General features: G+C 32.7%; 1 protein-coding gene across 1 annotated transcript; it reads left to right on the top strand.

Annotated features, from left to right (window-relative positions):
- Positions 1-382: 382 nt before the first annotated feature.
- On the top strand, positions 383-9,557 carry LOC127262892 (uncharacterized). Its single transcript, XM_051291756.1, has 3 exons — positions 383-554; positions 1,293-1,366; positions 9,105-9,557. Exons 1-3 carry the CDS (start codon positions 383-385, stop codon positions 9,555-9,557), a joined length of 699 nt encoding a protein of 232 aa, XP_051147713.1.
- Positions 9,558-12,175: the final 2,618 nt, after the last annotated feature.

Below are 12,175 nucleotides of genomic sequence, written 5' to 3'. Positions count from 1 at the left end.
TACAAATATGTAATTTAGAGAATGAAAAGTATTTTTGGCCGACAACATATTTTAGCCGATATAGAGACCCTCATCCATCCAAATATATATATATATCTTAGTATTAGGATATCAATATAATTTAATTTTATAATTAAATTATAAAAAATATATCAATATGCATATCATTTATCATTTTTTAGAGAATAATATTTTCTAATACCAAAAGTAAAAACCTAAAAACATTATAATTTAAAAATATATTCTAAAAATGACAATTATGATTAGATTGATTGCACACCCATCCAAAATTATCTTTAAATTATTTACTTGGCCACAATAATACCACATTATGGTTAAGGTATGGGACGGATTGGATGACCGATGGCGTTAGAATTCCCCAATGGCATTAGGTTGGCCAATACCTGATGCATGCCTCCCTCTCCGCCAAGGTTGGCCGCGCCTCCTTCTCCAGCCACTCTTCACCCAAGGTTGGTCGATGCTGATGCACGCCTCCCTCTCCAGCCAAGCCAAGGTTGACCGATATCCAATGCGCGCATCCATCTCCGGCCAATGTTGGTTGATGCCCAATGAGTCTCTCCCTTTTTAGTCAAGATTGGCCGATGCGCCCTCCCTCTCCTTGCAAATGAGCCCTCCCTCTCAAGAAAAGGCCGTTGAGCGCCGATCACCTATGCGGATGGTAGCCACATGAAGGTTAACTTGTTTTGAAGTAATGATTTTCTGTTCAAAGAGGACATATAAGTTTGTATAAGGAACAATTAAACCAAAACATCTTGAGAAAATTATAAGTTACATTTATGATAGAGCTTTCTCTAGGCAAACTCACCATCATTGTCAGTGCTGGAAAGTGTTTCTCACTTTATTCATCACATTATTATAGTTTTTTTTAAATTTATTAGTCTGTCTATAATTTTTTTGGCATTGTTGCGGATGCCTACCTGTTTTTATTTCATTTTAGCATTTTAATTCTTGTTTGAGTTTGAGGTTTACTCGAACCCAAGTGTGGTTGCTTGAGATGTTTAGTTTGGTTCACTAATTACTACTGTCGATTAGTTTTGTTTCTAGAATTTTTTGGTGTCATCGCAACTTATTGTTGATTATCAAATATTACAAAGATCTAATGAATTGGTTTAATATAGTTTTGTTGTTCAAGTGTTTTTGAAAAGATGGGGCATTATTATGATGTACAATATTTGATGAATGATGTTTCTGTATTTTAGAAGCATTGCTTCTGTATGGCTTCTTCGTAGTGATGTTTTTCTTAGGAAGTGAATATCATGAACATTTTGTAGGTCTTCCAGGGCTTGTTCTTGCCAAAGAAGTCCAGATTGCTAGTGTATCTAATATTTTCTCAAATGCATTTAAGGTAGCTTTTTCTGTGCAAATCATTATTTGTATAATCTGTGTTGTGTCGATTCGATGTAATGTTGTAGTGAAAAGTGTTAAATATCAAATATGGAGACACAAATACACACAAATGCAAAATACAAAAATATGAAAGCAAATACTTAAACACACACATATAAACACTAAAACATGAAGAACAAATACTTACTTGGCTATAATAATTCTCACTTTTCACACCTTCAAAATACTCCAACGGACTACATCATTTTAAAGCACAAAGATATATTGTATTTGACACATGCACCAATTCCAAACTTCCTTCATTCACATGATCTTGGAAAAAACTAAAGCAAACATCAATATGCTTACTTATTTCATGGTTCACTGGATTCTTTGCTAACTCAATCACAGATTTGTTGTCAAATTGAATTATAGTTGTATGTGGTTGCTTCTTCCATCTTACTCAACAAATTCCTTAACCATATTGCATGACATACACACCAAGATGCTGCCACATATACACTTCACACGTCGAGAGTGTCACGATCGGTTGTCATCACACCAATCACTTTCAGAGTACCCAATCAACTTGTAATAATTCATTTTCATGTAGAACATCTCAAGCGGTACTGTTCCTTGAATGTATAGTAGGATTCGCTTCAAAGCCTTCCAATGTGAATAAATTGGGTCCTACCTGAACCGACTTACAACGCCAATGCTTAATAAAATATCCGGCCTTATGCATGTGAGATGGCGAAAGGCTTTATACCGAACTCCGGTATCTACTTGCATCTACACGTTCTCCTCCATCAAAATTTGAGATTTTTACACCCAATGCCATATGTGTTCATACCAGGTTCCAATCCGCCATATTGTACTTCTTTAAAATCTCTTTTGCATATTTTTTTGTGATACAAAAATACCCGTCTCTACTTGTCAAACCTCCAATTCAAGAAAATCTTTCATCAAGCCCAAATAAGTCATCTCAAATTCATGTGTCATCACTTCCTTAAACTTCTTTTATCATCTTATCGTTGCTACCTCTAAAAATAAGGTCATCAACATAAAGAACAACAAACATGATATTACCTACATTCTTCTTTGTATAAAGAGTGTGCTCGTAGGGACATTGGTTTAAACCATTATTCTTGAAATATGTATCGACGCATGTATTCCATGCCCGCGGTGCTTGTTTCAGTCCATAAAAGGGATTTATTTACTTTTAGCATCTTATTCTCTTATCTAAATTTTACACACCCGAGTGATTGCCCGATGTAGACATCTTCTTCAAGTACGCCATTCAAGAATGTCGATTTGACATCCATTTAATATATCAGCCATTTGAATTGAGCAGCTTGTGAGTGAGTAATTGAAATGTCTCCATTCTTGCAATAGGAGCAAATACCTCGTATCATAGTCAATTCACGCCCTTTGTTTGTATTCCTTCGCCACGAGTCACGCTTACCTTTCTATCTCCTCTTGAGCATTCATTTTTTTTCCTGAATACCCACTTCACTCCAATGGGTGGATTTCCTTCCAGCAATTCCGTTAACTTCGCATTCGGAGCTGTCGTGGTTCATCTTCATTTTTGATAATTACAGCGTATATTGGTATGATTATTGGTGTAGAAGTTGACGATTCCCCCACTCCATGAATAGCCTTCATTGAATTATTACAATCCCACTTGTTTGTTTCATCTACTTGCATGTCACGTCTCACTATCACCTTCTTGCGTATTAGGTCAAACAACTTGTACCCTTTTCTCTTCTCATCATATCCAATAAAAAATTATTTTTTGCTTTTGTCTTTAAGCTTCATTCTTCATTGATCTGGTATATGTGCATAAGCCACACTACCAAATACTTTGAGATGATACACCGTCGGCTTTTGTCTTCTCCACACCTCTTTTGGTGTTTGATCATGTAGCTTGGCATGTGGACATCTATTTTGTTTGATTACACATTGTACAACTTCCACCAAAACCTCTTTCAGCATACTTTTGCTCTTGAGCATTAATCAAACCATGTCAAGAGTAGTTTGATTTTTTCTTTTGGCGACACTATTTTGTTGAAGAGAGTATAGTGCAATTAAAAATATCCTTATGCCTTTCTCTTCAAAATACTTCAAGAAATCCATCGAAGTATACTCGCCACCTCGATCCGATCGTATGACTTTGATATGTCTACCGATTGCCTTCTCCACCATCACTTTGGATTTTATAAACACCTCGAATGCCTCGGACTTCTCTTTCAAATAAACCCAAGTTTTTTTTTAGAAATCATCAATAAAAAAAAAAAGATAAAGTACCTTTTTCCGCTGAAAGATTCGGGCTGATTGATCCACATATATCGGTATGAATCAACTCGAGTGGAAGTTTAGCTCGATATTTCGCCTTCTTTTGAAATGCTATTCTTTCTTGCTTTCCAAACACACGTTCTTCGCAAAATTCTCCATCATAATCTATGTTCGGCAACCCATGCACCATGTTCTTCTTTACTAGCTCTTTAAGACCACCATGGTGTAGGTGACCATAACGAAGATGTCATAATGACGCCTTGTCTTACATGTTCACTTGAAAACACCTTTTTGCATGCTTCTCAAATTCAATTTGTACATTCGATTTCTTCCTATCTCAACTTGAGCAATCAAGCACCCTTTCTTGTCCTTCAAGTATAGCACCCGATCATTTAAAAGTATCGAGTAGCCTTTTTTCGTTAGTTGCCCCGTACTTAAAATGTTGATCTTAAGATCTAGTACATAATAAACATCTTGAATTGACCTTATTAAGCCATCTTTTTGTAAGTAATGAACCATACATAATGCTATGATCTCCACTTTAGATGCAACTCCAAACGACTTGTAATCATCTTCAATTTTCTACATCTCCTTAAATTTATGCACAAAATCTAGTAACTAATTTTATCAACTCATAATTTTAGGATCTTACTTTAACAAATAATAACTAATTTGTCATTACTTTATATGTAACTTACCCTACTTTAATATTAAAATATTATATTTTTAATCTTCGTGTCCAACCAAACCTATATAATTTTTACCGAATGGAGAGAGTATATTTTTACAAAAATTACAATTATTGTATAATAAAAAGAACTAAAATTAAATTACAAATAAATACACCCAAGTGTAAGAAAATTATGGAAAAAAATGCACAAAATCAAATTGCGATGATTTAAAATTTTAAAACAAAAATGATAATTAGGTGCATCAACACGAAAAGAATTGCATTAATTTTTAAATGAAGAAATTGCATATTTTTTTGTCCCGTAAATATACATGGATAACCTATTTTCAAATGTTTGCGTTGGTTTACTTACGTTTCGAATTTGTATTTGCATTATCTATTTTAAAAAAAATCTATTTAAAAAATATTACATTCAAATTTTATTTTTAATTTAAAATATTACATCAAAGATATATTTTCATTCAAATTATCACATCTAATTCAAATTATCACATCTAATTCTTAATCATGTGGCATGAAATACTTTATGTTTTACTTTTTATTATTCTCTAATCAATTGAAAATCCCAAACACTTACAAAACACATATAAATGGTAATTTTCAATCTTCTACTATGACTTGGCACGACCATATTTTGAAAGGAAAAATTGAAATAAATATTATGTACCTATGGTCAATTATCACTTTTGCTTTTTAATTGTCACTATGGTAAAATATATTCCACATGTATCACTTTTTCGCAATTTTTGTCCTCTGGCCGCACGTGAAGTTCATGAAAAATACAATCTCACGTGCGTGGAGTGGAATTGTGCTACGGATGATGAAAATCATGAAAAAATAACACATTAGGATATATTTTTTGCTAGGGTAACAATTAAATACAAGAATGATAATTACTCGGAATTACACCTATTTTTAGACTCAAAATTACACAAGACTTACACGATTAATCTGAAATGACCAAAAGAACCAAATAATGATATTGTTTTGTCCACCCAAAGTCATTTAGGGCCCTAAAAATCCTAAATACTAAAAAAAAATGTACATCTATTTTCAGACTCAAAATTACACAAACTTCGCATGGTTAATCCGAAATGACTAAAAAAACTTACCAGTGATATTGTTTTGTCTATCCGAAGTCGTTTAGGGCCCTAAAAACTATAAACACTAAAAAAACGTAAAACCATTTATAGACTTGGAACTAGAGGAAATTCGCATGTTTCATCTTAAACAACCAAATGAAACAACCAATGATATTATTTTGTCCATCCAAGGTCGTTTATGATCCTAAAAACCCTAAACACAAGAAATGTAAACTTATTTTCAAAATCTGAATTAAACGGAACTTGCACGGTTTATCCAAAACGATCAAACGAAATGTAAACCTATTTTTTAATCACAATTAGACAAATTTTGCATAGTTAATATGAAACGACCAAACGCACTAACCAATAATATTGTTTTGCCAATCCAAGTCAATAAATAATTTTTTAGAGAAGAAATTGAATGAAATTTGCACGGTTCATCTGAAACAGGTATACACGAACCAACCAACAAAATATTTTGTTAGTCCAAGGTTGTTTAAAGCCCAAAAATCCAAAGCGCTAAAACAAAGTAAACTAATTTATAGATTCAAAATTGGACAATTATTATATTTGTCTTTTAATTGGTTACCATGGCAAAATATATCTCATATGTGTCACTTTTTTGTGATTTTTATCCTCTAGCCGTGCGTCAAATACAATCGTTGTGACATGTGCAGGTGTCGGTGCGAGTGGAATTGTGCTACGAATGACAAAAATTACATAAAAGTGACACCTGTAAGAAATATTTTACCAATGTGACAATTAAAATATAAGAGTGATAATTGGTCATAAGTACAAGATATTTATTGTAATTTTTCCTATTTTGAAACAGTAAGTTGTAGTAGTTTGCATCTTTATACTTATGATTTAAATATCTTGCAATGTGATTTTATCATAAAAAAAAAATCTACAAAATAATGTGATTTAATTTGTACAACCAATAATTAATTTTACAAAGTTACAAAGTCAAATTAATAATCAAATATACATGCATATATCATAATTTATAAATTTATCCACTCTCCTTTAAATTACTATTCAATTTATTTGATCTATGCTTTATATCTTCGCTTATATTTAAGCCTATTCTCATAAAACAATTAATTGCAAAACATGATGGCTTCCAAAGCTTCACTATTTTTTGTCCATTGCTTGGCTATACTTCTATGCTTTTCTTCCCAAGTATTTCCAATGGATCCACCCAACCTTTCCTTCGACCCTTCATTATTTTTAGTGTAAATTACAAATATAAATTTTTATATATTTTCACCTATGTAATGAGTTGAGGTTACTTCGCATTTAAGTGTAAATCAGTTGGATGTTATATAGTTTATTAAAGAGCGGATAAGTAATCACTTTTGAATTTCCCAAACGATTATGACGGAGCAAGACATAGTTTTTATTGGGAAAATATTCAAAACATTTGGGACTCAATATGTAATTAAAATTGTCCATTCATTGTCTTATTATGCTTAGGCCAATGGGAAAGCCGAGTCTACGAATACAAATATGGGGTTGATCATTAAAAAGGCATTGGAAGACAACTCTCGAAGATGGTTTGAAGTTTTTTTAGAAGTGTCATGGGCACATTAGAATGCTAAGAAAGTTGCAACTAGTCTTACACATTTTTTATTTACATATGGACAGGACGCCATTTTTCCAATTGAGATCATACTTCCTTCTCTCTGGGTTACTCAACAACATACGTTGGACATTGAAGAGTATCATTAAGCGTTGTTTGATGTGCTTGATCAAGAGGATGAGGATCAATAGGCTGCTTTTGAGAATATTTGAACGCATAAGGGTAAAATGACACGGTGGTATGATAAGAAGGTTAAAGGCCAATTATTTGCAATTGGCGATTTGGTTTGAAAGTGTACTTTTTCGATTGGGACAAAGGATCATAAAAAAAGAAAGTGATTTCCATGTTGAGAAGGCCCTTATGTGATCAATGATATACTATCAAATTGAGCGTATCAGATAATGCATTCCGATGAGTTGGAGTTGAAGAAGATTGTGAATGCTCGAGAGTGGTGTACTGTGAGATGATGTGTGAACAAAATGTTGTATGCGTTTTTGGATCATATTAATATTGTACTTCATATATGAAACAATTTAAATGTCCCTAATATATATATATATATATATGGGATAAATCAATTTCAAAAGGGTGGTCAAAAGATAAAAAATCAAGTGAAATTCAACAAAAACATTTAACATGCAAGTGTACACCACATAGATCAGCTAGGTTATAACTCGCTTAGAGATCATTTAGTCATCGGTGCTATGGCCGATGGGTCAATTAGAAGGTTGTATGATCAGATGCTATTGTGGGAATTTTGGCTTGAACAAATGAATTTCATGATCCAGTTACTTTATTTCACTCTTCTTCAACATTTGCGAGTTCACGAAATGAATATTTATTATTTTTTTTAAAAGAAAAACTCAAATTAATTTGATTTTAAATCAATTTTAAATAATAATCTAATAAATAATTTTTTGATATTGTTATTATTTAAACAGTAAATTAAATATAATATCTTAAAATAAAAATAATATTTTCTTTAAAAAATTATAAATATTAAATAATAGAAAAATACAAATAAACAGAACCCTTTAAATTTTATAGAAATTAATTAATAATAACAACATTGCAAAAGAAAATAAATAATTAATTGAATTAGGTAATAAGTGAAAATTATTAAAATTATGCTAATAATTATTATTTTTGTTATGACGTATTATATATAGGTGTCATTAATTTATAATGCTTTGATATGTGTCAATATTGTATTATGCCAACCAAGCTAAATTGGTGACTAATCTCTTATAAAATTCCTATAAATATGGTTTTATGGGACAAATAAAGGTGATATATACAATTCTCTCTATTTGCATGTTTCTCTTCTTCTCTCCCTCGGCTTTCTCTTTCTCTCTCTAAATTATATACACACCTATACATATATATATTTATCTAAGTTATCTTTATATACATTATATACATACTTATATTTATATTATATTTGATATATTTCATAACACGTTATCAGCACGAGGCTTTGCCGAGGAAGTGCACATAAAAGATAGCGTATTTTTTTGTTGTATTACTCGGAAGGTTGCGGAAATTCTTGTAAGTATTTATTTTCTTTTAACAATGTCTAATATAGCAAAGTTTAAATTTCCCCCACTGACAATTACCGGAAATAATTATATGCCGTGGGTAATGGATGTCGAAATGCACCTCGAATCCATGGGTCTTTCGAAAACAATAATTAGTGAAAATGAATGCACAAATCAAGAACGTGCAAAGGCAATGATTTTCTTGCGTCATCATATTGACGAAGCCCTAAAAATGGAATATTTAATGGTGAAAGATCCATTTGAATTATGGACAAATTTAAAAGATCGATTTGGACATTTGAAATCTGTTATATTACCGAAAGCGAAACATGCATGGCAACACTTGCGTTTCCAAGATTTTAAAACAGTTGCTGATTATAATTCCATGATGTTCAAAATCACGTCCCAGTTAAGATTTTGTGGAGAAAATATTTCTGATAGGGATATGTTGGAAAAAAACATTTACCACGTTTCATGCCTTTAATATAGTTTTACAGCAACAATATCGAGAAAGGGGTTTTAATAAATATTGTGATCTTATTACTTGTCTACTTGTTTCTGAACAGAATAACGAATTATTGTTAAAAAATCACGAATCGAGGCCAACTGGTGCGAGTCCATTCCCTGAAGTGAATGCGACTCAGTGTTTAAATAATATGCCTAGATTCTACCGCGGACGAGGTCGCGGACAAGGCAGTGGACGTGGATTTGGTCGTGGACGTGGAATGAATCGTGGACGTGGAGCCGACCGTGGACGAGGTCGTGGCAGGTTTGTTTATTACCGTCAGGGATATTTTAATGAGCAGGAATCAAATAGGCCTATGAAGCGGCCTCAGAACGATATTGGTCAGAGTTCAAAGAAAAACGAGGATAAGTGTTATCGTTGCGGAATGACAGGGCATTGGTTCAGAAATTGTCGTTCCAATTCTTATTTTGTTGAGCTGTACCAAAATTCCCTGAAACAGAAAAACAAAGTGCCTGAAAAAGTTAAAGCACCGGAAAATGTCAATCCCTCATAAATTAATTTTTCAGAGAACGTTGTCAGTGGAAGTGGGGGTGATAAATGTAATGATAATACACAGTTAGATGTATATGATTTTCTAGTACACCCTGAAGGTGGGTACTATGAAAATCCCGAAAATGCGATATAAATGCATATAGATATGTGTAGATATTTTTGTAACACATGTAATTTTTGCTCCCTACATTTTGTAATGATATGACAGCTATGTATTTTCTCCAAATTTTTGATATATTTATTTTTATATTTCTTCCAGAAAAAGAAATATGAATGATGAGCACGTTATAATGAATAATATGGAAGACAGTTCATGTCTCATTGATAGTGCATCAACGCACAACATTTTGAAATATAAGAAATATTTCACCAACCTGAAGTTGGGAAAAATTGAGGTGAATACCATAAGTGGTTGTGCGAAGTTAATTGAGGGCTCTGGAAGAGCAATAATATTTTTCCCCGAATGAGTAAAACTTGATATCCAAAATGCATTATATTCTAGTAAATCTCAAAGAAATTTGTTGAGTTTTAATGATATTCGCAGAAATGGATATCATATTGAGACATCAAGTGTGGCAAATAATGAATTTTTGTTGATTACAAAATTCATTGATGGACATAAATATATATTAAAAAAATTGCCTTCATTGTCTTCCGGATTATATTGCACAAAGATTAATGTGGATGAAACATATCTGGTAGACCAGAAGTCTAATGATTTTATGATTTGGCATGACCGGTTTGGGTATCCCGGTAATACTATGATGAGATGAATTATTGAAAATACCAATGGCCATAACTTGAAAGATCAAAGGGTATTAAATACAAATGAGTTTATATGTGTTGCTTGCTCAAAAGGGAAGTTAATAACTAGACCATTACCGGAAAAAGTGGGAACTAAATCCCCTTCATTTTTAGAACGAATTCAGGGTGATATATGTGGACCTGTAGATCCACCATGCGGACCATTTTGATATTTTATGATACTTATCAATGCATCTACTAGATGGTCGCATGTGTGTTTATTATCTACCCGCAATTTGGCATTTGCGAGGTTGTTTGCTCAAATAATTAGATTACGAGCTCAGTTTCCAGATCACCCAATAAAGAAAATTCGTCTTGATAATGCTGGTAAATTTTCATCTAAGACTTTTGATGATTATTGCATGTCTATTGGAATTGACATTAAACATCCTGTACCTCATGTACATACTCAAAATGGTCTAGTTGAATCACTTATAAAAAGGCTGCAATTAATTGAAAGACCTATGCTAATGAAATCCAAACTTTCTGTCTCTGCTTGGGGATATGCAATTATGCATGCAACAACACTGATAAAATTAAGACCGACAAGCTATCATAGCTACTCCCTAGTACAATTAGTGTACAATGAAAAGCCCAATATTTCACATTTGAGAACTTTTGGGTGCGCGGTTTATGTGCCAATTGCACCGCCCCAACATACAAAAATGGGCCCCCAACGGAAATTGGGGATATATGTCGGGTACGAATCACCATCTATCATTAAATATCTTGAAACATTAACTGGTGATTCATTTACGGCTCGTTTTGCTGATTGTAATTTTGACGAGTCGCATTTCCCGATATTAAGTTGAGAAACTGATCAACTGAAAAAGAAAATTACTTGGAAAATACCATTCAGTTTTCTTGATCCTCGTACAAGTCAAAGTGAATTAGAGGTACAAAGAATTTTACATTTGCAGCGAATAGCAAATCAGTTGTCTGATGCTTTTTGTGACGCCAGCAGGGTCACTAGATCTTATATAGCTGTTGAAAATGTACCTGCTAAAATTGTTATTCCTTGAGACAAAATACAAAGTGCTACTAATGAATCAAATGTACGCCTAAAGCGTGGCAGACCTGTAGGTTCCAAAAATAAAAATCCTCGAAAGAAAAGAGGAACAAATGAAAGGATTGAAGATTTGAATGTTAATCAAAACCCTCAAGAAACAGGTAGTAACATGGATCAGATTTCTAGAGAAATTGATCCTGATAAACTTGATGAGGATGTTAATCCTAATAGAATTTCTTCTGAAGAGAATGAAATTATTGAAAATTGAATAAATTATGTTACTACTGGAAAGCATTGGAACCGAAGTGATACAATTATGGATAATACTTTTGCATATAATGTAACACTTGATCTAATGGAAAATGACGAGGATCCAGAACCTAGATCAGTTGATGAATGTCGGAAAAGAATAGATTGACCAAAATGGAAAGATGCGATCCAGTCTGAATTAAATTTATTGGCAAAACAAAAAGTTTTTGGACTCATTGTTCAAACACCTGAAGGTGTTAAGCCTGTTGGCTATAAATGGGTATTTATTCGAAAGCGAAATGAGAATAATGAAATTGTCAAATATAAAGCGAGACTTGTTGCCCAAGGTTTTTCACAAAGACCTGGAGTTGATTTTAATGAAACATATTCTCCAGTAATGGATGGAATAACATTTCGATATCTCGTCAGTTTGACAGTACATGAAAATTTGGATATGCGTCTGATGGACGTTGTAACTGCATATTTATATGGCTCGTTGGATAGTGATATTTACATGAAAATCCCTGAAGGATTTAGTATGCCTGATGCATATAAAT

This window comes from Andrographis paniculata, unplaced genomic scaffold, assembly GCF_009805555.1.
Source record: "Andrographis paniculata isolate CXL003 unplaced genomic scaffold, ASM980555v1 Contig66END, whole genome shotgun sequence".
In the NCBI taxonomy this organism is placed as follows: domain Eukaryota; kingdom Viridiplantae; phylum Streptophyta; class Magnoliopsida; order Lamiales; family Acanthaceae; genus Andrographis; species Andrographis paniculata.
Note: the sequence above shows the minus strand (reverse complement) of the source record. Positions and strands in the feature narration are given on the sequence as shown.

Coding starts and splice junctions, on each gene's coding strand:
- LOC127262892 (XM_051291756.1), top strand. CDS start 383: ATGGCATTAGGTTGGCCAATACCTGATGCATGCCTCCCTCTCCGCCAA. Junction 555..1,292: donor CGCATCCATCTCCGGCCAAT/GTTGGTTGATGC, acceptor AACATTTTGTAG/GTCTTCCAGGGCTTGTTCTT. Junction 1,367..9,104: donor TTTTCTCAAATGCATTTAAG/GTAGCTTTTTCT, acceptor GTTTCTGAACAG/AATAACGAATTATTGTTAAA.